General features: G+C 35.8%; 1 protein-coding gene across 1 annotated transcript; it reads left to right on the forward strand.

Annotated features, from left to right (window-relative positions):
* The first annotated feature begins 1,985 nt into the window (after window positions 1-1,985).
* SRP72 (signal recognition particle 72) lies at window positions 1,986-26,791 on the forward strand. The gene is made up of 19 exons (XM_006177325.3): window positions 1,986-2,172; window positions 4,048-4,168; window positions 5,858-5,981; window positions 7,276-7,419; window positions 7,498-7,609; window positions 9,284-9,315; window positions 10,567-10,691; window positions 10,785-10,842; window positions 13,544-13,675; window positions 14,558-14,686; window positions 15,543-15,615; window positions 17,092-17,156; window positions 18,439-18,534; window positions 19,348-19,451; window positions 19,588-19,665; window positions 20,472-20,609; window positions 23,033-23,070; window positions 23,959-24,118; window positions 24,754-26,791. Exons 1-19 carry the CDS (start codon window positions 2,064-2,066, stop codon window positions 24,929-24,931), a joined length of 2,016 nt encoding a protein of 671 aa, XP_006177387.1. The 5' UTR covers window positions 1,986-2,063; the 3' UTR covers window positions 24,932-26,791.
* Window positions 26,792-27,631: the final 840 nt, after the last annotated feature.

Raw genomic sequence — 27,631 nt, forward strand, 5'->3', positions numbered from 1 at the left:
AACAAAAGACCTATGTGGGTTAGGGAGGCGGCAAGCAGAAGCCAGATCACAAAACATGTTAGATTTTGTTGTTTGGATTTTAGCCTGAAGGTAGAAAAGTAACATCAAGTATATACTTAAAAACATTCACTCTGGTTTGGAAGACCCCTGTTTCAGAAATGGTAGATTAAAGCCGTACATTTTAATTTATATCCTGTTTGCCACAAAACACCATTAAAAATGACAGAAGAAACAGAAACATAGGAATCCACAGGAGAAGAATTCTGAGGAAATTTCTAGAAGCTACAAAGTATATGGGATCAGACTGATAAGGAAACCAAAATTGTGAATCCTTACATAACATCAATGTTCTGAAATTTTAGAAAAGCACTACTAAGGCAGTGGTTCTCAATAACCTTTGTGTGTGTTGTGGTTGGGGTGGGGAGTTGGCATAAACACTTGATGAGAATCTGATGGAAGCTACAAAACCTTTCCTCAGAAAAATTCCCATAGTTTTGGGTATACCAAATTTCATCCAGAACTCCCTTAACCCTCTCTGAAATCCAGGTATGATTGGCTTGAAATATGTGACAGTTCCACAGCAAGTAAAAGTCCACAGTTCTTCTCATGATGTTTACTAATGCACAGAGATTATATCCTCCCGAGCTAGAGTTCACTCAACCATTAGTGCTGTTTTGGCACTGTACGTATTAACCAGACGTGAAATGTGCCAGGCACCATACGATATAACCATGAGCTGGACATAGTTACTGCCCTCAAAGAACTTACAGATTAGGGGAGAAATAAGCAAAAACTCATTCAGTTAAAAAGTTGAGTACCAACCATTTGCCAGGCAGTGTGCTAGATCCTAGAGATACTGGGGTGATACAAGGCAAATACAGTCCTTGGCCTCATGGAAATTACAGTCCATGTGGAGAGAGATAGGCCCTAATTAAGAGTAGTACTCAGAAGTAGAGAGCCCCATAAGAGAGTGTAATGGGGAACCTTGCGTAGTAGGCAAAGTCGAAGAAGTAACTTTTAACCTGGAACCAGGATACAGAAATATTTAAAGGATTAAAGGGAGTTAGCTAGGTTGCTGAGAAACAGAGGAAGGGGGAAGTGGCAGGAGTTGGTAGGATTGTGAAAAGAAATGAGTCTGCAGAGTAGGCGTTCAATAAAATGTCCTGTCATTCTCATCAAGAGTTCTGACATTCAAACATATTTTGGTGTTTAAGATCTTACAAAAACTCTAAACCCCCATGTCTATGTGTTACCTGAGTGCTTACTATGCCAGGATGCATGGATTATCTTCTATCCCTAGAACGATTATATATTATCCCTATTTTACAGTCGAGAAAACTGGGACTCTGATAACACGTTCAGTCAGATCTCCACTGAGTCGCAAAGCCAGGAACTGAACCTGGGAATTCTCACCCCAAAGAATGCCCTGAACTGGAGCCCAAAGGGCAGCCGAGGAGTTCTCACCAAACATGCTTTGCACTTGAAGATTCTTTTCTTCTTCTGTGCCTTTTCTCATATTCGCGTCTCTGCCAGAACTTTACCCAGAACCAACCCCAGGTTTTCCTAATCACCTATCAAAATCCCCTTCAAATACCAATTACTCTAATAAGTTTCCCCAAACAGCAAGAAGCCGTTGCTCTCCCCTTCTCCTTCAAACGACTCCCTACTGTTTCCAGTTGGTATTTAGCACGCCGTAGACCTTTTTTCTTCCACAGACTGTCGCCCAGCTCCGCCTCGAGGGACCAGCACACTGGTTAGCCGCAGCGGTCGCCCTGGAAACGCACGCTGCTTTGAGCCGAATCTGTGCTGAATCCTTTCTTGACCACTTCCTGGGGTCCGAAGCCTCGTTCCTCCAAACCCGTTTCAAATAAGGTATGTCGACTCTATCTATGCAAACTTGTACCTACGAGAGCTAAGACTGAGGTGTCTGACACTGACTCAGGGACAAAGACGCTTCCGACTCGAAACGCTTAGCAACCACCGGCTTCCTCCTCCGCTTGGCCACCTCCGAGATCCTCTTCCGGGACACAGGTCGTCCCGCCCCTCCCCTCGTCTCCTCCAAGATGGCGAGCAGCGGCAGTGGGGGTGTTTCGGTGCCTGCGCTCTGGAGTGAGGTGAACCGTTATGGCCAGAACGGCGACTTCACGCGCGCTCTCAAAACCATCAACAAGAGTAGGTGTCCGGGCGGGCGCCGGGGCGGGGGCGGGCCCGGGCGGATGGGAGGACGCGGCCTCCTTCCGGCGCGCGCGACCGCCTCCGAACAGGCGCTGGACGGGAGACCCCAGCCGTCCGGCGCTAGGGCCCGAACGCCCAGCGGCACAGGTCGCAGCCCCTCTGCTGCTTCTGGCCAGCCCTGGGTCCTGGGTGGCTTAGAGCCACGTGGACTTTCCTCTTTACCCACCGCGGGAAGCGAGGGAGGGATTTAAAGAGCCCGCAGCGTCCTGCGCTTCAAACTGTTTTCTTATTTAACTCCGCTGTTTTTACGCCTTATTTCGCAAATACTCCGCGGTATCTCCTTTTCTTCGCCCTTTTAACGGAGCGATCGAGACAGTATTGCTGAGGGAGCTTTTTCTCTTGGGCCTCAGCGCGGAGAGGAACCTGCTTGGGACACGTAGTTTGAAAGCTGATGCTGACGAGGTGGAACTTAAGGGTAGAGGGAAGGGCTAGATCTGGGTATCAGGCCTGTCATTCCCACAGGTAGACTCTGCCTCGTGTCTTCAGACGAGAAAAATGTGTGAAAGCACCGACGTTTGAAATAACGTTGAAAAGAGCAAAAATTTATCCTGTTTTTTGCCCAGTAACTGATCATTTCGAGTAAACTATCTTCAGTGTGATGTTCAACTCAGTATATTCTTTTATCCTTTACTACGTAACTGTAATGTGGCCGTGTCTTTTAATGCTCCCTGTCGTGCTAAATTCTTTACTGAAGATTTTGTCTGTAATTGTTAGATTTGGAAATGTAATTACCAGGCAGGGTTTGGCTGTTCAAAGCAGTAATAGCATACAAGGTGTATCTGTAACATAGAAGTATGAATTTTCAACAACCTATTGCTGGTTTAATGTGAAAAGAAGTGATTGTGCCCACAGTGCACATTTGGTGATTTCAGACATTGAGGAAAATAGCTACTAATTAGAATTATTTGATTCTTAAACTTGTTTTGAATTAACGTTGGCATTTGAGTGGGCCTGCCACCAGTACTACTCAGCGGTGTAGTAAGTATTTTGCAGGAATTCTTTAATTAGCAAGGGCTGTCAGTTTATTCATATATATTATATTCTTAATTGGCAGAAGTAATTTTGATTCTTAGACTGAGAAGTGAATTCCTATAGTTGCCCAGGAGCAGGGGGAGTGATCCTGGTCGTTTTGACACTGAACAGCTGTTCAGCATTGAAACTTGACCACCTGAGCCCTTCCTTATACCTCTCTTTAGTTAGGTGAAAAGGAAAATTTTGAATGGTTTTTGGAAATACTGCCAGCAAGATAAGTTGTTTGTATAATTTACAGCTTATAGATTTTTCCAAAATATTGTCATTTAATCTTAGTTACTTTGCAAAATAGGTAATGCTTTAATACTCATTTTATGAATCAGAAAATTGAGATTTGGCAGTCAGGTGACTTGTCTAAGACCTCAAGGCATATAGTGACAAGCCTGTACTCAATCCTAAGTCATTTGCTTCCAAGTTCTACGGGAACTGTTTTCTTTCTCTGTGAAGTAATGAAATATGTAGGATGTAGCATGCGTCTCAAGATGGAAAAAGCTATAGAAAACAGCTTCATTCTTGCTTATTTATTCACTTTATTTTTTTGGTACATGCATCTTGGGAATCTATCTCATTGAAAAGTCTAACTTACTAAATTATAACTCTCCTTGTTGCCACTTCTTAAGTTAAAAGTAAAGAATAGCCATTTCAAAAAATGTTCTGACTGATCATTTCTGCTGCCATGAAATTGGAAATGTAGTTTCCTGCGTCAGGAAGTGAAACATTTTAGTAAAAATATGGGAAGGGAATGGATTTTAAAACTGCTTTCCTAAATTTGCTCTCTAGTACTACAGATAAACAAGGATGATGTAACTGCCTTACACTGTAAAGTGGTATGCCTTATCCAGAATGGAAGTTTCAAGGAAGCCTTGAATGTCATCAATACTCACACCAAAGTGTTAGCCAAGTAAGTGATTTAATTAGTTTTTTTGTGCAGTTATCAGACACGTTTACTGTAGCTATAACCATTTCCACGTTTTTTTCCTCTACTAGTCAGTAATTTTTGACCTTTTTCTTTCCTTCCTTCATTTTTCCTTTTGCTTGCTGGTAGTGTTCCTGAAACTGGAAGAAACAATAGTAACTTTTGTTCTTTTCTGCCTTAAGGAGGCTTTTCTTTACTCTGTCTTCCCTTTGAACCATTCAGAAGAAGGTAAACTGTGGAGGGATTTGGGGGCATAAACAAGAGTAACAAGAGTTCTTAGAGGACATAAGGAGAACACCCCAACGGAAGTTTAATTAAAAAAAAAAAAGGCAGAGAATGCAGGACATCTAGGGCAGGGATGTATGAATAGAGGCCTCTAGGATGGCACGGCAGTCTTAGCCTGACTTTTGTGCCTACCTCCTTTGAGAATTGTTTAGGTGAGTGTGATTTTAGACCAAGATCTTTTAGTATCAGAGTTCTTTAGCAGTCTTTAGAATATGTAGCAGTTTTTGTTGTTGTTGTTAATCTTTTTCATTTATTTATTTCAATTGCCATTTTATGAAATGTGAACTTATATTCTGAATTGTTACTGTAATTTCATTTTTCTTTACAGTTATGCCTAAGCCCCAAAAGAAATGTGTATTGAAATGAAGTTTGCAGCATATTTATTCTTTAATATTTATAAGGTACAGAACAGTGTATCCTATACTTCCTTTTGTATAAGAAAAGGAGGATATAAGAATTTCTACGTGTGTTTTTTTTTGTTTTTGCAAAGACAAACACTATATGGAGAAACAATGAATAAAGATAGTCACTCACAGGAGGTGAGGAGACTAGGGTAGATTTGAATAATGGAGTAAAACCTTTCAGTGTATACCTTTTTGTGGGGGCAAATGCATGTATTATAGATAAAAACTAATTTTTGAACATTATTAAAAATAAAAGGATAATAAACAGGACACTGCTTTTTACTAGTAAACATGTTTATGCTAAAATTCAGTATTTTGAATTTTGGCCATTTTGTGACATAGGGAAATTTTAAAATAATTTTTTGTTAGTCAAGTAAATAAAAGATACTGCCATTTGCTTTGATAATTATTTTTCCTCATGAATTATGGTTGAAACTTCAAAATGAGTTTCATATGTGACACCAATGTGGATGAATTTTTAAGTCTATATATGTAAGTAGTGTTTTTGTAGTTGTGTGTTTACCAGTTTTGTTATAAGTACTAGGTTCTTTTAAGATTTCTAGCTACTTTTTCTTTGCTAATTATTTGCATCTTGAACAAGTTAAAAGCATTATATGGCTTATTACTTGATTAATAGATTTAAGAAACTAATATAACAACCCATTCAAAACAATGTTCTGATTGCCTTTGTGTCTAAAACAGTTATTTAACTGATTCATGATTTCATTCTTATATATTTGTTTCAAAAGATCAATAATTCTAGTAAGAATATCCATAAAAGCAAGAGAGCCTAGGGAAATGGATGTAGTATTTTCTGTCACTTATGAGGCATCTGATTTTCAGAAAAGTCACTAACCTTTGTCATCTGTTGTTAATGGGGATTAAATAACTAAATATGTATCAAATGTACTTAGAGCAGTATCTAGCATATGTTGGTGCTCTGTATTGTTAGCTAATAATCAGATACTGATTTTTCCTTTTTCAGTAACTCTCTTTCCTTTGAGAAGGCATATTGTGAGTACAGGCTAAACAGAATTGAGAATGCCTTGAAGACAATAGAAAGTGCAAACCAGCAGACAGACAAACTAAAGGAGCTTTATGGACAAGTGGTAATTACTGCTTTAAAATCCCTATTGACAATCATCCTGAGTAAGCATGACACTACCTATGGTAAGGAGCAGGGATGTGGAACCGCAGCCCATCCTGATGCTCCACAAACCAGTTCTTGGGGTTTGAACATATTCCCTCTTCTTGATCTTCATTTGAACAATTGCATATACTGTGTTCTATGAACAAATGACTTTCTCAAGGTAATTTAAAAATTGAGAACTATCCTATAAAATTTGGACATTTTAGTTGGAAAGATGAAGGCTAGTAAGCTTATATATTTACACAGTTTTGAAATAGTACTTCTAGTTTTTAGCTGGTGTTTTTTCTAGGTTTAAAATAAAAAAAAATCATGATGACTAAGAATTTGGCTAAATTCAGATAGTTCATGGAATCCCTGGAAATAGCTTATTCTAAAAGAGTTTTGAGACACGCAATTAAGCCTACTGTAAAATAGGGCTATTTATGATGAGAGGGCAAAAGTGTTACATTAAAACTAGCAAAACCCTCTTAAAATTTTTTAAAATGTCAACAACAATAATACAGCAATGTTATATTGAGTGTATTGTTCCTAAAAGGTAGTGTGAGTTTAACAAAGATTAAGGCAAATTTATGGATTGTAGATCTAAAAAGAATTCCTGTAAGCTGGGTTGGCTTAAATTCCAGCATTTTGAGACTGATGAAGGGCACCCATCTCTGTCATACATGGTAGACTAATTGACCTGGAGTGGCAGTTCTTACTGCCCTGTGAGAACAATTTGAATGAAAAAAGCAAGAGTTATGTTATGTATACTTGATACTACCCTATCAAGGGGTGATTGTTGGTTTCTGGGAAAGAGAAATGAAGATTGAATATAATGATCTCCTAGGAAATATTAAGTCCTTCTGTTAACATCTGGTTTAGTTCCTGTTTATCAAGACATAGTAATCCTGTGGGAAATTTTTCTTGTTGTAAGTCAGATTTAAGTAACAGGGTTAGTTTCTATGGAATGGTTTTCTTTCACAACGCACTTAGGCACTTAACCTAACCTCGAGATGGAGACAGTACAATAGCTTTTCTAGCTGGATCATGCCTACAAGTATGCAATATAATAGGGATTCATTGCAAGTAACTTTTCAAAAGTATTAGTAGCATACAGAACTAATTGAAAAATTATAGCAGAGAAACAGTTGATTGTCCATGTTATGCTGAATTAGGTTTCTTATGTAGTGGTTCCAGAAAGGGTTTGTATGGTGTTAGGGATGTAACACAGTATTTGTCTTCTCTGACTTTTTGCTTGCTGTTTATCTCTTCAGTTATACCGGTTAGAACGCTATGATGAGTGCCTAGCTGTGTATAGAGATCTTGTCCGAAACTCCCAGGACGATTATGATGAGGAGAGAAAAACAAACCTTTCAGCAGTTGTTGCAGCTCAAAGCAACTGGGAAAAAGTGGTTCCAGTGAGTATCCCTGTGTACCCACACAGCCATGAAATAATATTTCTGTCTAGTGTTTGACTGGTTTTTGCTCTGTGACAGGAGAACTTGGGCCTCCAGGAAGGCACACACGAACTGTGCTACAATGCTGCATGTGCACTGATAGGACAAGGCCAGCTGAACCAGGCAATGAAAATCCTACAAAAAGCTGAAGGTTGGAAGTTTGTTAAAATTACATGTAAATGTAATATGCATGTAACTTTGCGAAATATTTTCAAACATCACATTTGACTTTTGGGAAGTTTTGTTTTGTTTTTGTTTTTTAAACTTTATTGTATAATCTCTGTACAGTAAACTACACATATTTCAGATGTACAATTTGATGAATTTTGATAGCTGTATATACCTATGAAACCACCACCACAATCAAGATACCTAACATTTCCATCTCCGACTTTTGGGGAGTTTTTAAATGGAAATTATTGATGCAGTGGGAATTTCCCAAAGTCCATCTAGCGTTTGTCTTGGGTTCTGGACTGTATCTCTCCTCTCTTGCTGTCTAATCCCTAAGCCAGTCTACTTACCCATTTTCAATCACACCAAACCTTAAGTTTGAACTTTAATGAGTAGGTTTTTAAACAGGTAACTTTGACTGTTAAATGTAAATCAAGTGAGTTAATAAGCATTTGGTAAATATTATCATTATTGCTACTAAACACACAAGTATGTAATAATATGATTTGCCTGTGTGTGCACGTCTGCACACACACTACATTTATTCATTGATAACACTATTCAAGCACATTCTAAGTTCATTTAGTATGTTTCCATATACAATATCTACATGCTTTGAAGCTTTTAATTAAGAGAAAAAATAATTTTTTAGAGGGCTTATGTCTGGTCTCAACTCCTGAAACATTTAGACTTTCTTCTTTTCCTTGGAAGCTGTAAAAGTGATGTAGGGACTGCAGTGAATGATGGGGAGGAAAAAAAGGTGAAACAAGATCTGTTTTATTTTTAAATTTTGATGGTTAAAATAAGAGCAGAGGTTAGAGCATAATGAGAAGAAAAATATGTTTGGGAATTACAATGTCTGGATCATACCCAGTGTTGACAGTGGCATGGGAGAAGGCTAGCCTCATACACTGCAAGTTGGAATGTAAAAACAGTACAGGCTTCGCAGTGGGCAGTTTGGTGCAGGGTCGCGGATTTTGAGGTTTACATACCCTTTGATGTTAGAAATTTATTTTAAGGAAGTAAGTAAATAAGGAAATAAGATAAATTCACATATGTATCTGTATGGATGTTAACTGAAGGGATGTTCATAAAAACAAAAATCTAGAAACATGAGTTTCTATCCTATTAGAGGATTGGTCAAGTGTTACACCACAAAATAGAGTACCATGTGGTCATGAACAATTATCACATTAAAAATAATAATGTGGAGTAGGTGATATGTATTATAAAGATGTCTGCAATATATATATTTTTTCAAGAATATTTTGTTTGTTTTTTTGTTGGAGGGGAAGTAATTAGATTTATTTTAATGGAGGTACTGAGGATTAAACCAGTAGGATTATTGTCTTTATTTTTATACTTCTCTGTAATTGATTTTTTGCAGTCAACATTTGTAGCATTTATATTTTTAAAATTCTCATAAAAATTTTTTTATCTTAGGGATTACAAAGTGAAAGAAAATGCCAAAGAAGTAGAATAATCAGGAACTGATATTTATGTAATGTATTTGATGCTAATGATAAATTCTAAATTTGCTTGTTATTAGATTATCTTAAATCTTCTGCTTGAGGATTTAGTTCTTGCTCTTTGGAATGTGAAACAAATGAGAGTTAACCAGCAATGTTAATTTTAAAACTATTTTTCCCTACAGATCTTTGCCGCCGTTCTTTATCAGAAGACTCTGTAAGTATTCTACTGTCGTTAAACCCAAATTTTACACTTCTGGATAATAAAAATTTTAGGAGACTTCATTGTAGTATTTATGACTTTTTGGAGTACATGTTGATTGATTAAATAGGAATCACAGTAGAACCTCTCTTGATCAGTTATCTGATGGAACCCCTTAGGGTAAGAAATTACAATACAAAAATCTTATATGCATTACACTTTTCATTTTAAAGGCATGCAAGTATAAATTCATTCTCCCGTTTTTAGATGTAGGGCCCAGGTCTTTGAGTAAGAGTCTATTCATGGGAATTCATGCATGTTTCTTACATAATCTGCATATAATCCAACAGTCATGATCTCCAGTTTTGTTTTGTTTTTAAGTGCATTAGTATCTTAAAGACAGTTGTGAATTAGTTTCATTACAGAGTCCTTTTTTCACTAACATATTAGCATTTTCTTTCTTATACCTAATTAGATAATTTTCTTTAGGAACTCACTTTTATCAAATATTTCTGAGTATTCAGCATAGTTTTCATTGAAACAAGTCTCTCTTCACACTCAGTTCTTATGGTAATTAAATTTTATCATTTCCTTATGAAACACACTGGCACAGTGGGATTGGAAACAAACACATCTGACTCCTGGTCAGCATACACTTACTAGGTGAGAGTGGGAGTGCCCAGTATGGCCAAAAAGAGCAGCCTCCTAGCCTTGAGCATTCCCTGTATGTGGGCATCAGTCAGTCTCAGGAAGAATGTAAACTATAGATTAATCTGGAGTGTTAGTTAAGAGAGCTTCTGTTTTAATTACAAAATTAGTTGCAGCTTTTGAAGTTTTTTGTATGGTGATAATTACTAGTTAAATTTTGTAATCTTTGGATTAGAATTATTTAAGAGTGAAGCATTTAAAAAATTATTTCTGTGAGAAGATTGTTTCCAAAATTTAGTGGCATTGTTGTAGAAAGTTAAACTTGCATGCTGGGTTTTACTTTTTCTCATTCTTAGATTTTAGAAAATAAAAGTGATCAATGAGTGATATTCCTGATCTTGTCACCGTGTTCTTCCAGAATCTGTCTTTTTGCCATTCTCATTTAAACTTCCCTCTTTTGGTGGCAATTCCTAAATTTTAACAAACTGACTCAATGGGAAAATTACTGAAAATTATATATCTTTAGGGTTGTATCTCTTTTGAATGTTTGAATCACTAGATAAATATGTGAATCAATTTAGAGAATTTATAGAAAAAAAAAATGTTTCTTCTCCTTAGGATGGGACTGAGGAAGACCCACAGGCAGAACTGGCCATCATTCATGGGCAGATGGCCTATATTCTGCAGCTTCAGGGTCGTACAGAGGAGGCTTTGCAACTCTACAACCAGATAATAAAACTAAAGTGAGTGAGTTATTAACAATGAGTATCTTTTATGTGGGATGAGGTTTCTTTTTAAAGGTTTGTTCCTTTTTGACTATTGCTTTTTGTTCCCAGGCCAACAGATGTGGCATTGCTAGCTGTGATTGCAAATAACATCATTACCATTAACAAGGTATGGAATATCCAAGGCTTTCCTACACTTGTATTTTATGCTGGAAGCATATTACCCCAGCCTTCTTCTAGGATAAGTTTTACCATGACTAAGTCCAGACGCAGCAAAATCACAATAGAGATTGTTATTTAACTCTCACAATGATGATGATTCTACAAGGTGTATTCAAGTAATCAAACTTGTTTTTTGTTATAGGACTGGACTTTAAAGTTACCCTTTTCCCATTATTTTTAAAAATTATTATTCTATACAGTTGTATCATTGTAATATATAATTATAATATCATTTCCCATTATTTTTATTATATGGAGAATGTCTATTTGTTAGAGTAGTAAATTGTTTGGACTTTGACTTTTTTCATACAGTAAGTCTGAATGCAGGTTTTCTATATATAGTTTTTTCTTTCCAGTGGTTTTTATTTGGTAGGTGGGGAGACATGGGCTGGTTCTCTCTTTCTCTGCCCCCTATGCCCCCTACCCTGCCCCTGCAACCCATGTATGAAATATTACAAGCATGTATATCAACAATCCTAAAGAGTACTGAACTTAAATAACAAGGTCCTACTGTATTACACAAAGAACTGCATTCAATATCTTGTGATAATCTCTAAAGAGAATTTGAAGAACATATTTATGTATTACTGAATCACTCTGCTGTATACCAGAAACTTAACACACATTGTAAATCAACTATACTTCAATTAAAAAAAAAGTTAAAAAAAAAAAAGTACTGTACTAGTCAAATTAACTACTGTTTGGAACATTGTTTTAATTGGAAAACATTTCCAGTTCAGATTTGAAATTCAAGTCAATAGGCAATTAGAAAAATTAACATTGGGTTTCTTTTGATAGGCCATGTGATTTTCCAAGTGCCATTTTATTTTATCCTCACAATTATCTTTTTAGTTAGCAGTAAGTACTTGTCTCCAATTTATAGAAGTATAGTCTGAGGCTGATTATAGGAGTTAAGTACTTTGTATAAGGTCACAGCCAGTAAGAGGTAGAACTTGGATTCAGGTTCCTGTCTCTGACTCCAAAGTGCTCTCCCTGTAGGCCTTTGTGATATCTCTCTCCTGTGGCAGAAATTCAGAGGATTCTCTTATGTGGGATAATGGCATTAAGAGAGATAATAGTTATAGGATGTTGCAGGCCATTGACATAGTGTAGGTTTCTAAAAATTGACGCTGGCATTTGACTCTTAGCAGCAACATATACCTGCCTTGTTTATGGATAATTTGAAATGTCAGTGAGGACAAATTCTTTTTATCTGGGATATAATTTGTGGGAAAGAGAGTGTGTGAAGTACTAAATAGCTCAATCTAAATGTATTTATACATTGAACTTTCTTCAGTCAACAAATATTTATTTATGACTTTTTATTCAATACAGTGCTGGATGCATTAGGTAATGCAGAATAAATATGAGACATGGTCTTAATAATTATGTAGTTAAAAAAATCTCATTCTGCTGCTGGAAAAAATTTGTGTATGTTTAAATTCTTGTAGAGGGAAAGGGTACAGCTCAGGCTTAGCATGTACAAGGTCCTAGGATCAATCCCTAGTACCTCCCTTAAAAACAAACAAACCTGGTTACCTCCCCACTAAAAAAGTTTTAAAAGTAAATTCTTGTCATATACTTTGTAACTGCAGTATTTGATGAAAGAAAAGATGACTGGGTTGGCAAATTTGAGCTGACCCTTGAAGAAGGGGCATGGTTTGAAAGGTTAAGCAACAGCATAAGCAAATAAACATATGACAAAATATTTATGTCTTGTGGGGGGAAAGTGAGAGAACAGAAGATAAGAGGATACATCCATGTTGGCTAGTTTAAAAAAATAGGTTAGATTGAGTGATAATCAAGGTGTGGGAAGCCTTAAAAGATAAAAATTTTTGGTAAGTGCCATGGTAGCAAAGTTTAAAAGAAGTCTGGTAGTAGCGTGTGTGGTGAATTGAAGTATTAAAATAGTGACATAGGAGTTCCAACTATAAATATGATATCTTGAGGGTTGATTTATATGAAAGCCAGTTCCTTGCTATACATTAAAATAATTTCACATTGGTTTGGAGCTTCAACTCAGAAAAAGAATTTATTTTAGATTTCTTCTTTACCTCCTTTTGGTCTTTAAACTAGTGGAAGACCTGGTTTAAAAAGCACAGAGGTAACACTTATTTGCAAATATATTTATCATTTAGCAAAGCTAGAATATTGTGCACATAATAAACACTCAGATGCCCAGTTTGTCCTTTACAGGATGTAGCGTGACTTAATTGTCTTCTACTCTTATTCCATTCCATTTGCTTATATATAGACAATATGTCAGAGAGGAATAAATTACTTTCCTCATTTGTCATCTAAATTCTAAAGATGGTTTGTAGAAATTGCAAATTTAGATATCTTTATAGTTCTGATTTCCACAATAAGATTTGTTTAATCCCTATGTACTTTTCTTCAGAAAGCTAAAAATAAAGTTAAATAGTAGAAAGATAAAAGAAAATGAAGAACCCAAGCCAAATTTATATGTATCTTAGGAGTACAGGCCAGGTAGGTATATTAGCTTCCAAGCTCTTTTGCTGTGTTTACATAAAATAACTGAATGGAAGAGGAATAAAATAACTAAATGGAAGAGGAATAAGGCCTTGGAATGTTAAAAAGAGTTGAAGTCTGAGAGTGCCATTAATGATGGATTAACTTTGCTTTGTCAGGACCAAAATGTCTTTGACTCAAAGAAGAAGGTGAAATTAACCAATGCGGAAGGAGTAGAGTTTAAGCTTTCCAAGAAACAGCTGCAAGCTATAGAATTTAACAAAGCGTTACTCGCTATGTACACAAACCAGGTAGGTAACAGACCTCTGGCTTCCCTGGCTAAGTCTTTTGGAATATGGCACGTGAGGCATAATGAGTTTATCAGTCCAGTCTATTTATATTTTCATTTATATTTTGTCTTAAACCCATGTATACTTCAAAGTGTCATGTATTTGTTAAATAAGTAATTTTCCCAATTTTTTGTAAAGGTGTGCAGTTGGTGGCTTTTAAGTAGAAAACACTATTCACAGCTGTAAATGAGATAATTTTTCTCATACTCTTATTTCTAATCTCTCCAGACTAAAATAAAAATCATCAAAAATGCAGATCCTGATTATGGATTTAAGATCCATCTTTCATTTTAGTTTGTGCATAATCTCATCAAGTTATAAATGTTAAGGAGGTAGATTATAACTCTGCTATGGATAAATTCTAATTAAAATATGATTTCCTACTGTTCTAGGGCAGAGGTTTTCAGTGAGGGACTGACAGGCAGTACTGTTATTTAGAACTGAGTCAAGTTTTTCTTAAATGCTTTAGCGAGAAATACTTGTACATTTTGTTGTTTTGAAACAAAGGCTGACACTTGATGTGTTGGTTTCTTTTTTAACAAAATTCTGGAATTTAAGCATCCAAATGAATGTTTAGGATTTGTCCTTTCCTAAATGCTTTTAGAACTCATAACTTACATTCAAAACTCAAAACTTAAATGGAAATATTTTTCTTATAGGGTAAAATTGAGAATAGATGCTATAAACCACTTCTGTTATCCTAGGCAGTTCTTCACTTGCTGTTTTGTTCCAACTGATTTCCTTTCACCTCCCCCATCCTTCTTTTATTTTTGGTCATTCACATAATGTTTGACTTCATTAACCAGCTTATTTTTGTGGTGGGGGGTGGATATTGTTTTTTAGGCAGAACAATGCCGCAAAATATCTGCCAGTTTACAGTCCCAAAGTCCTGAACATCTCCTTCCTGTGTTAATCCAAGCTGCCCAGCTCTGCCGTGAAAAGCAGCATATGAAAGCAATAGAGCTGCTCCAGGTAAAACAATTACTTGAATTTTAAATGAGATGTCAGGTAGTTGCAACCTTGCTTCATTTTCATTATGTTACAACAGTGTACATAGAAGTTTGTAAATTTCATGGGACAACTAATAGGTAATGTGTATACCACTAGACGAATCCCAGAGTAGCGCTGTAGTCAATTCTTGGGCTGCAGCTTTTGTTTATATAAATTTGCATTAGTAAATATTTGCCATAAACCCCGAAGAATGCTTTTCATTTGGAGATTGATTTAACATGAAGTTAAGGGTTTGCTTTAGATTTAAAATACTAGAACAAACTTTACCCCCTTTTCACTAATGTATTCTCTAAGTCCCAGTTCAAAACCTCAGACAGTTACAGAGATACTGACTTGGTTTTTATCCAGACCAGCTGTTAAATCACATGTTTGAATTTCCTGAGGGTAGAATACATTGGAAGTGAATACATTGGTAGAATACATTGGTAGAATAAGTTGGACAGTGTAAAATTAGGACCATCTTGAGGGCAAAGTTGCCTAGCGGGGGACCCTTAGTAAGGAGTCATCATTTATTTGAGTATCTTTCTTTAAAAAAAAAAAAATCTATGTAGTAATCTCAATTATTATTTCTCTACTGATGACTTCCTAGAAACTTGACATCATTGCACTTACTTTCAGAGCATAATTTTAAAGCAAAGTGGATGTTGAATAAAATTTTTCCAAAGTTAAAATTTTGACCTGAAACCAGAAGTTTAATATTTTAAAACTGGATTTAAAATTTAATGAAGCTGAGGCCGAGATAAGTAATTAGAATGCGTGCATTTAGTTGTATAAATTAAATGTGATTTTTTTTTTCCCCCAACTAAAAAAATTTTAGGAATTTTCAGATCAGCATCCAGAAAATGCTGCTGAAATTAAGCTGACCATGGCACAGCTGAAAATTTCCCAAGGTATTCATGATTATTTCATCATGATTAAAATATTTTAATGGAAACATACGGTTGGAATGATTCTGAAGTAATTGTGAACTATGATTTGTAAAACCTTTGCATAATAGTAAAGTATAATTATTGCTGTTTCAAACATGAAGCTAGATTGCGTGAGCTCCAGCACATTTTGTAGTGAGTTAGTAAGCCTTTTTCTTGGGTTATCCCTGTGTAGACTGTTTCTAAATCTGTTCCTTGAAAGCTTTTAGAAGGAAAAGAATGCCTCTGTTCCATGCTTAAGTTTCCTGGGTGTGTCATGTCACCTGGTAGTATTTGCATGAAATAAGGGTTACTTTGCATCCTAGTAGTCAATATTTCTTTGCTGTTTATTCTTCATTTATACTTTACAATCCATATCTTTGGTAGAGAAGAGGCAAGGAAATTTAATGAGAACTGACATTTTTGAATCTTACAGAAAACTGCTAGCATTTTTGCACCAGCCCTGAGTATCTAGAGCTGTGCTGTACGTATTTGGTAGCCACTATCCATATGTAGCTATTTTAAGTTAAATTAAAATTAACTGAAATTTAAAATTCAGTGCCTCAGTTGTGCTGGCAACATTTCAGAAGTTTTATAGCCACTTGTGACTGGTTGGACAGCATAGAAACAGATGTTTCCATTGTCACAGAAAGTTCTGTCACACAGCTGTTATCGGCCATGCATTCTCAATAGGGGTGATTGGTTTGGTGGGAGCAGGGGGTGGAAAAAATCTTAGATATTATGATGACTGAAGTGAAAATTTCATGGATACGGTAGAGGGGAGTTGGCAATTAGGGGGAAAAATGTGTAAAAAGGCTCCTTAGTAGGTTAGTAATGGAAACCAGATTGAGACCAGCCTACCCTGTTTTCACATTTCTTACCTCCCTCCTTTGTTTCTCTTTTCTTTTCCCACCTTGCTTTCTTCTTTTTCTTGTTTTCCACTTTATCTTTTCTCATCCAGTTTTCAGTTTATTTTTGCGAGGATTATTTATCATATTAAAATTATGGAGAGTGAGTCTGTAATGGTTTTTGTTTGTTTTGTTTTGTCTTTAAAGACTTTGGAAGGGTTAAGTTATTGAGGTCTGCAATGAGTGGAAAATCAGAATTTTAACACTGTAGGAAATTTTCCATTGCACTCATATCTACAGTAACGTATTTCAAGGCCTTTAGGGAAGGACTCCTACCTTTAAGTTACAGTCTGAAGAAGGAGAAATAGAACTCAATAGACTGTGAATCGGGAGACTTCTTTTCTGGTAGCAGCTCTGCCATTAACTTTGTGGGCATAAGCAAGGTATAGTGTTTCTTTAGGACTCAATTTCCTTTATTTGTAAAATGAGTAAATAGAATACATTATTCCCAAGGTCCCAAAGCTTGAGTATTTAGAGATGTTACAAAATTTGACTCTTAAATTTCTTGTCTTTTTCTTCAGTGTGATGTTGATTTTGTTTTTAATCTCATAAGGTAATATTTCCAAAGCATGTCTAATATTGAGAAGCATAGAGGAGTTAAAGCATAAACCAGGCATGGTGAGTTTATAACTAAAATATTATAAGACTGAAATGTCATGGAGTTAATAGTCCATTGATATGTGTGACATTTTTTTGTTTTCACTTTAATTTCTTCTGCATTTTTTATATACTCATAACGTAGTAGCAGTAGGTAGGATAGTAACAATTTTCTGGTGTAAGTTTAATTTCATTTTATGCTCTGCTTTGCATTGATTATTTAGTCAAATGTGTCAGGCGCTACAGGCACTACTTGGGCCTTATATTACCACTGAAAGCCACCCTTAAATAAACTAAGACATATATAGTGAATTTCTCAGCCTAAATTATTTTATCATGTCTTTAGTATGATTTTTTTGAGCTAAAACAATTTAGTAAAAGTGGCCAATGAATTTAATTTTTAGTTCTCTGATTATTCAAGCATCACAGGCTTAGATCACTAATAAAGCTGTGAACACATCTGTTTCCAAGTAAAGACTGATTCTGTAGTGGTGGTATGTGCATTTATGTACAGGGACTGTTTTACCCTCTAGCTTGTCTACAGTTGACACTTGGTAAATGTGTAATAGTGTTATGGTAGTGCTTTCGGGCTATAATTACATTATGTTAGAATCAAATATACCATATGGCTGAAAATGTTTCATCTTGGTTGTTGGATTTATTGATGTAAAAGTCACTCAGATATTCCCTATTTATTCTTTTAGTACTTGTAGAACATTTTGTTCCTGTTATTATTTGTTCTCTTCTTTTCCTACTTAGTCTGGTTTATTAATTTTATTGATTTTTCTCAATGATCCAGCTTTTTGTTTCTGTTTCCCTTTTTGTCCTTATTTCCTGTTGCTCCTCCCCTTCTTGCTCCACTCCAGCCACATAGGCCTTGTTACTGTCCCTCTGACACACTAGGCAAGCTTTCACTGGCTTTCTGTAGCTGAGGCCACATGGAGCTCAGCATGGGAGTTCAGCCATGCTAGTTCACCTCAGTGATCACATCTTGGATGTCTCAGCAATGTCTTATTATATAAACTGATTTTCTAAGCATTTATTATAAACTTCTGTACTTGTTGTGGACTGGTTAACAGACTGTGAACTGGCACTGCTTAAGGGGAAAGGTATTTTTTATAGATAAACACCATTGTTGTTTATGGTATTTCTAGTCATTGTGCTCTAGCAATTTTTATGAATTAAGCACTAGTCGAGAGCCTAATGACCTTTTTTTGCTATTCAATGTTTTTCATTTTCAAAAAGCTTATCCTGAGAGGGAAGGAGGAATGCTATTTACTAATTTATACCTTTGGCTGGATAGGTGTCTGCATTAGTGACGATGTATAGCCATGAGGAAGATATTGACAGTGCCATTGAAGTCTTCACACAAGCTATCCAGTGGTATCAAAACCGTCAGGTAAAAATGTTGAGGGCATGTTTTTACATAAAAATAAAAAGCTGTAGTAGTGAACTCAAAATTAATGAGATTGAAACATTGCAACTCTTTAAAAGATGGCATGCTATTAGACCGTCTTTCAGTTTTTAAGTATACCAGATCCCAATAAAGTTATTAGAAGTAAGAAATAGCTGCAAAATGAAAAAAATATGCTCAGTTATGTTTTCTGAAGCTCCTTCCTCTGTTGTGTGTGTGTACAGGTGTTTGTATGTGTAATCTCAAGAAATAAGAATAATTGTACATGATTGCATATAAGTGATGTCATGGATGATAGTAATTGGTAGAACAGCAGTACATAGAATAATTGTGTATTATATCTCCATCTAATAGGAACATCTTTATTTTTTCCAGTATAGGTCTCTGCATAGGCAATATTCAGCTTTTAGATATACATATACACAGGTAGCATTTATACTGTTAGCACTATTAGCTGTGAGGAAATACCAGTGTTCTGGGAAGTATGTTAAATTAATGTTTGAGAAATACGGTGACATAACTTTAAAACTTGATTATGGGGGAATATTTCTAGTTTTAGACCAGATAGTCTAAGTAGAGATAGGTTGCATTCCAAACTCATAAATTGATCAACATTTGTAATAATTTGTCTATCCAGCTCTCTCTGTGTGTGTGAATTTGTTTTTTGTTGTTTAATGCATTCAGTAAAACTTAAGATGAGAAATTTAATGGATTGGTCCATTTTAAAGACCTAGTGACATTGACTTGCTAGATATTTAGCTTGTAACTTTTTTTCCTCTCTTTTTATTAAACGTATAGCCCAAATCTCCTGCTCATTTGTCCTTGGTAAGGGAAGCTGCGAACTTCAAACTCAAATATGGGCGGAAGAAGGAGGCAATTAGTGACCTAGAACAGCTATGGAAGTAAGCTCTGGAAGGTGGAGGTGTAGAAATCCAAGTTTTATTGCTCTTCTTTGATATGAGGGAGTTATTTTCCTTGTTTATGTTACTTTCTCCAGTTTTATAAACTGTTCAGTAACTTTCTTATTTCTTCTTTTAGACAGAATCCAAAAGATATTCACACCTTGGCACAGCTTATTTCTGCGTACTCACTCGTAGATCCTGAGAAGGCAAAAGCGTATCCTTTTGATTGTTCCAGATAACTCCCAAGTGCACACTAGATATCGTCCCTTACCTGTTTTGACCATGGCCATTTCTAAATTTCAGCAAACAAAACCCTTCCTTTAAGTAGTAAAAGCAAAAATGAGAATTTATTGATCAATGTGGCTGAAAATATAGTGATAGATCCAACTTGGGGTACAGTTTCATCCACAAGCAAAAATGAAATCAACAGGAATGCAGCTTGTATCTCTCCAGGTTCAAGCAGAGCAGCAAAGAAAAAAGAAGAAAACGCATATTTTATTTAGGTAGTTGTACATGATTCTGAAATGTCATTCTGATTGAACAGTCTTAGGTCACATCTCAAACAATTACTGATGGTAGGAGGGGATTTGGTGCCCTGATTGGCTGAGTTTGGACCATGTGTGCTACTCCAAATTTCCTTGGTGTTCCCAAAACTAAGGTGAGATGGTGGATGCTAAGCAGCCACAAGTCAAAAGCTTCTGCATTGAGCAAGTCTGTGTTTTGTAAGCTTGATAGTTGTTTTGCAGTGGAGTTTTCATTAAGCCACCACCTTGAAGTACATCACTGAACTAAGGAATGGATGATTAGATTATGACTCTTTTCTCAAATTCTTCTTTCATGATACATGATCTATAATTGACCTTATGACCTGCTGATTTATTATTCTATAGAAGATTTAAGAACCTTTTTTTGCTTTTGATGAAAGGCACCCAAAAAAGACTGTTTTTCTTTTGTCATGAGTATATTGGTAGACGTATATATGTATATATAATGTGTTCCTAAACTCCTGTATTATCCCAGTCTTAGTAAACATTTGCCCTCGTCAGATAGTATGTCTCTCAAAGTAGATGTTGAGGCTCTTGAAAATTCTCCTGGTGCTACGTACATTCGGAAGAAGGGTGGAAAAGTTGCTGGAGATAGTCAACCAAAGGAGCAAGGGTAATGTTTTTCATTGTAACATCCACCAGTGCTGATTTTAAGTTATATAAGAAATTTAAAAAATGCATTCTCATAAAAATTCCATGTGAATAAAGTTTAAGTCCCCTTTGCTACTTTTCCCTTCTCTTTCTGTGCTCAGCTTTTTGTCCTTGTTTCCCCCCTTCCTCCCTACTCAGAATTAACCTCCAGTACTAATTTAGTGTAGATACTTCCAGATCTTTTTCTTTGTGTTTACACACAGCTGATTTAGAAATATTTTTAGATTAGATTATTTTTTATTTTTTACAGAAACGGGATTGTACTGTATTTAACTGTTTTTGAACTTTCTTTCATTTACTAAGTCTGAGAGATTTTTCCATATTCTCAATGTAGACGTACTCTTTTTTTGCATAGTATTCCACAGGCTAGATATGCCCTACTTCACCTGTGCGTTATTGACGTACCTTTAGTACGTCATTTAACATTCTAAACCAGAGTTCAGGTGAGGTTTATTTTGCTGATCGGGAGGAAAAGTTAGCCAGCTTTGGTAACTTAGAAGAAGTCAAATTCTGATTCTTTCCTTGTTCTCCCTACATTGCTGTCTCAAAAACAACAGAGGCCTACTAAATAAAATATTTCAGGATTCTGTTTTTGACTCAGGATGAATAGAGACTGAAAGAGAGAGAACACTTCCCCAGCTTTGTGACTTTAATAATTTTTCACTATTTTTCCCTTTTTTAATGACTTGTGAAATCTAATTTTTCCTAACTTGAAAAATGTATCAGTGATAGTATATGATTGATTTCATTATGAACTCTGTGTTTGGTAAAAATGTATTATCCTAATAGATTTTAAAAAGGTAAATAAGGGATTGGCGTCTCAGAGATACTGTATTGGTCTGGATTCCATTTCATCATGATCTCAATTTCAAGCTTTATCAAGAACCCCAAAATAATAAATTCAAGCCAGATCTTAAGAGAATTTTCAAATAATGCCTATTTAAATATTTTCAGTATTTTTTCCCCTCTTCCAGTACAGGGCTGGATAATTAGTAAGAACATACAGTTCTTTTTTAATCCTTTAATCTTCTTTCCCTTTCCCTTAGACAGATTATTAAGACGTAGATTGACTTTAAAGCTTCTCAGTTTTAGCACTGTATTTTCATTAGGCATTATTAGTGCCTTTTACGCTGACTTCTGAATACAAAGATTTAGTTTCTTTTGAAGACATACTATATTGTTGACAAAAGAAAATTCATTGTCCTTGCCCTCAAAAAAACTCTCAATCTAGCAGGAAGGAAATATATTTAAGCATTAATTGAAATAAAGGTTGCATGTGCTACGACTGTGCAGGCATAGAGGAGTGTACCAGAGGGAAAAGTCCTTCCTGGGGACAGTGGAAGGTTAGGAAAGGCTTCAGGGAGGAGAGGATTGTGTTGACTCTAGAGAAGATGAGGATGAGGTAGGCAAAGTGTGAGCAAAGCAAAGAAGTAAGAAATGGCAGAGAATCTTCGGGAAATTGTAAGTACTGCTGTGGAGTATGATTTACTAGGAGACGATTCAGAAGACTATTGAAAAGAGAGATGAAGCTCCGAAGTAAGACACTGTATGTTGCATTTCTTACTCTTCAGGGTACCCCGAAAGAACTGTCACTGTTGAAAGACTTGGTAGAATGGAGTTCGGGCAGAAATTATTGTCTCATCTTTTAGTTTGCTGCTTCGTAGTTCCCATAGAGGTATATCACATATGAGTATGTCCTGAGATACTTGTTACGTCTTCATCTTTCCTACTGTAGCTCTCAGAGTACTTAACAGTTATTTTCAAGTGTTTTCTTGATTTTTTTATGCTCTTCCAGTACCTTTTTTTTCAGTGTATTTAATAAAGATTTTACTTTAAAAAAATTCAATAAACTCACAAATTTCAAAACTTGAAAGATAATAAAGTACAGAGTATAAATTCTTTCTTCTCACCCTGTCTGCCCTCTTCCCTCCCAAGGCCATAAATCCAGTATTACTTGTCTTGCATATCCTCCAAGAAATATTCTTTGCATGTATTCCACCTATACATGTTCTTCTGACAAAGAATTACAATTATTTTCTAGTTTTGCCAAATATAAGGTAACTTACCATAGAACTGTGGATTTTCGTGCTTGTACAGATTTCTTACCTTTTTGCATAGACTTAATATGTGCCAGTGTAAATGGTATCTATTTTCTGAAAACAGTTGTCACCCCTCTTTTCTAAACCACCTTCTAAAAACTGTAGTGTATGAAGCTTGCTTAAATTGAATCTGAATTGATATCCCAACTAGTTAACAGCTTTGGTGAGGTGGCACCAAATCTTAAACCCCTTTATGATGAAGTGCCCAGCTCACTCTTTTGAACATGCTTCATGCTGTATAAATATTTTATCACAGTGATGGTAATGATTTTTATTCTCTTTGTAGACAGGGAGATTTGAAAAAAAAGAAGAAAAAAAAGAAGGGTAAGACTTTTTTTTAAGTCTTTAGATTCTTTTCTATAAGATAAAAACTTGAATTTAGTCCTACGTAGAAATCTTTAGACATAAATATACTGTCCTCTTGTATCTATGAATACTGAACTTTGTCTCGATTATAGCTAACATTTATTTAATTTTGTAACTTTAAAGAGTGCAGTTCTGAAGTTTGAGTGCCTGAATTCAAATTGTTGCTCTAGTAACATTGCTCTTTTGCTGGGACTGTGAACAGGTCTGTAACATACCTGCCTGAGTTTTTCAGCTGTGAAGTGGAATATGATGGTGTATACCTCATAGGATTAAATAAGTTATTACATGTAAAGCTCTTAGAACAGTGCCTGGCACACCATAAGCCTTTATACATTAGGGAGCTTTTGGCTACAAGTATCATAGAACTCCATGAGACTAGCTTAAGAAAATTTATTGTTTATGAAACTGGCAGTGTAGAGGAAGGTTAGCATCAAGGTCGGTTTATCCGGTAGTTGTATCTCTTTGTTCTACTTTACTCAAAACTGGACCCATTACGGTAATCAGATGTTTGTTGGAAACAGGGCCACCTACTTGTCATTTCCATCCATCAGGACATAGAGAGCCTTTCTGCACTTGGCAAGCCTTTCCCATTAATCTGATTGGGCCAACATAGGTCAGTGTCCGGCCATGAATCACTAACCATGGGAATGCCATGCATTCATAGGTTTAGGCTGTCTTAATCCAGGGCAAAAGTGGGTAAAATTATACAAATAAAACTTTCTCAGAGAAACTTATTTCACTTTTAATGTTTTTTTATTCCCAGGCTTGGGCACAGTGTTTAAACAGACTGTCTTAGAAGCATTATGGGCAGACCTCTCATTTCTTTATCAATTAATTGTTACACAGGAAAACTGCCTAAGAATTATGACCCAAAAGTGACCCCAGATCCAGAAAGATGGCTACCAATGCGTGAACGTTCTTACTACCGGGGAAGAAAGAAGGGTAAAAAGAAGGATCAGATTGGAAAAGGGACCCAGGGAGCGACTGCAGGAGCTTCATCTGAACTGTAAGACATTGCTCCCCAGTTGAAGTCCCTCAGTGCGTAGACTGCTTTCTGAGATTGACTCAGGGTCATTAGTAAGAATTTTTAAAACACATTTTCAGTATGAGAAGTATAGTCAGATTATCTTTAATAAATGTTTTGTAGCATGCTTATTATGTAAAGGAAAGAAAATGTATTGTTTCTGGTTTGGTTATATTGTAAATACTAGAATTAGAAGATTGTATTGTAAATATTAGGACTACAGTACTTTCAGAAGGAAACTAAATACGTGGAGTCATTCAACTAACTAAATATCTAGGTAAACAGATATAAATAAATAATGTGACTAGAAAGCAGAATTTAAAATTTTCTAAATAACTTATTTCTAATGGTAAGATTGTAGGTCATTAAAATTTTCTTTATTTTCTAAGCTTTCCAAAAATTGGCACGTGCAGTCTATTACTTTTTTAAAAATTATAAAGCAGTAAAAATTTTATTCAAAAGAAAAATGGATAGGGAGTTGGGGAACCCACCTTAAAAGAAATAGACTATGTGTAGGAGATTGTGAGGTGTGGAAAGTGAAATCCATGTACAGAAATTTTTATAGCTTTTTGTTGAATATATGAATGACCAACACTGTGCTGATCTGATGATTTCAGGGATGCCAGTAAAACTGTGAGCAGCCCACCCACCTCCCCAAGACCTGGCAGTGCAGCAACAGCATCTACATCTACAAGTAATATCATACCCCCAAGACACCAGAAACCTGCAGGGGCTCCAGCGACAAAGAAGAAGCAGCAACAGAAAAAGAAGAAAGGTGGAAAAGGTGGCTGGTGATTAGAACATTCTTGTTGTAGGCTATTTTTAAACTAGTCTCAGTAATACTAGGGACATAATAAAGGTAACACAGCAAGAAGCACAGAGCTGCTCCCTCTCCCATCCCCACATTTTCATAAAATTATTTTTTTGTGCATCAAACAGGAAAACATCTTCCTGGAACTCTTACCTAGTCAGATTTGGCCTACTTGGTACCACTTGCTTTGCACAGATGATGACTCAAAATAATTGGGCATTTAGTCACTTTGATAACTATTGTATCCTTTCTCTTTGTGTGCTGATCTGGTGTTTTTTTTCAATTTCACGAACAAGGCATGTTATCCAAGGTTTCCTAGGATATAAACAGAAACTACTTCTGCTTCAACTAGAGTCTGAAGATACTTATTCTATCAAGTTTCAATTAAATTATGTTTTAGGAGGCCTTAGGGGACAAAGTGGAGTCTTCTGAGCATTCCAAACACCTGCTTGGAAATAGCATGCGATAAAAAGGGACCTTATTAATACACTGGTGTTCTTCACTTCATTACATGAGTGGCCACAGGAAAACTAAAGTAAATGTCTTGATTATTCCGACTGTAAATTCTGTCATATGATACTGGAATATGGAATGCTATATATATTATATATATATAATATATAGCACATATATGTAAATTAGGACTTCTTTGTGCCCCCATTTCATTTTCAAATTATGGTACCATTATGCCGACTTAGCACCATCAAAGATTTCAAAGAAAATATATCAGTGTTGCAAGAAGTTGACTCTTAGACCCAGTGTTCTGAGGTCAGATGGATTTGGACTGCTTCAGTCAGAAAGATTTAAATGGCCTCTATCAAGAGCATTAAGTGTTAACTTCCTACATAGAGAGGAAATCAATACCAGAGTTCAGGAGTAGGCAGTGTTAAAACTTAACAAAACTGGCCCAGTTATTATGTCTCAAATGACTCTTCTTTCTAGTTGGGGGTATGACCATTCATTACCCTTCTCAAAGTAATGAAGTATTGTAGTCAGCCTGTGATGTCACTGTCGCTCTTGTCTTGCCTTGTTTTCTTTCCCATTGAACAGCTATGAGACACATACTGGGATGCCCACCTTTCTTAGTTTTCATTTTATGCTGCCCAGGATAGCATTCACCTTAGACTTAAGAGTATTTCCTTGTGGTCATATTTCTCTGTCCTTGTTAATAAAGTGCTGCTGTGTTTGACTCAATATATCTACTGAAACTTCTTCAAAGAGTTTTTTAAAAAGGCTTTTTCCTCCTTTATAAGAGTAAGAAATGTGGTGCTGCCTTTCTGTTTAGAATAATCAATCTATGGTGGCATCTAAACAAGAGACCCTTGTATACGAATGATTTACTATGGCATTATACTTTTTGAGCTCTCAGAATAGTCTTTTGCTAAGAGTGACAGATATTTATTCCTCTTGAATATATACCCTATTTCAGGAATTGTTAGTAAATTTGTGATTTAGGATTCCATTAAATTTCTGCGGTGAAGAATAATCATTTTTTAGGTTAACTAAAGTACAGAATTTTGGTGAAAATTATCCATCAATGAAAATTTTGACCAAGGCACAACAGTGAAATTTACAGCTATTTTGTCATTGTAATTGCTAGTCATTGTTATTATCAGTCATTACTAAGCAGTGGAAACCTCAGTTCAGATAAGTTGTAATTGTCAAATGAAGTGTAAACACCTACATTAACTTTCTAGTAATTATTTCTTTTTTTGGACAGTTCTTTAATGAATGACATATATACTTTGTGTATATATATGTGTGTGTGTGTGTGTACATTTATAAAAACCAATATAGATACATCCATTCACTGTGGCACATTTTAAAATAAAATAATCTAGCAGTGAGTATGGATTAAAGTGTTTTGGGTGTTAGCATTTTATGGAGGACTTCCTGTTAGTAGTATATCTAAGAACTTTTTAAACTGAGTTATCAAAAATTGTCCCCTGCCCTTCCCAGCAAAACCAGAAAACAAAACTAATGGGATTGAGAGAACCTTGAAACCTAGTTTCAACTTCACTGAAAATTCATCATGTTGAAATCTGTATATAAACAAGTTGAGGAGAAAACATGTTTTAAGTCATTAAACAATATTTTCAAGACTACTTGGAAACAGCTAACATTAAAAACTACTTAAAAACTGTTGGATAACTCAGGCCTTCCTGGAACCTGCCATTCATTCATTGTTCCTTATAAACCTATTTGAAATGTAGATCTGATGAAGGAAGGTCAGTTTTTTGCATTAAGATAATTTTGTTACACGATGAAATACACTAAATCCAATTTAATAAAATAAAAGAACCATCCACATACTTCTCAACCAGTTTAAGCAACGTTACACCACATTTGAAAAGCCCTGTGGGTACCTTATATGCTACATGTTAGATCATTGTGGGGGCGACTAGACGATTTTGTTTTGTTGTTTTTAACACCCGTTATTGCCAGTAGCTGTGATCCTGGCAGAGTATCTCCAGAGAATTTTTTATTAAGAGAAATGTAACAAATTTTAAATAAGTGAACCGTTCAGGTACCTCTGTTGTTTTTATTCAACATCCTGGATAGAGTCTAGACGGTGCTGGTAGACTTACACAGGACGGAGGGCGAGGAGATACCCAACTTCACTCTCCAGGCTTGTGATTACTAGCTAGGGGAAGGCGGGGAATCCTCTGGAGACCCTCAGGACC

The sequence above is a fragment of the Camelus ferus genome, chromosome 2, assembly GCF_009834535.1.
Source record: "Camelus ferus isolate YT-003-E chromosome 2, BCGSAC_Cfer_1.0, whole genome shotgun sequence".
NCBI classification, from domain to species: Eukaryota; Metazoa; Chordata; class Mammalia; order Artiodactyla; family Camelidae; genus Camelus; species Camelus ferus.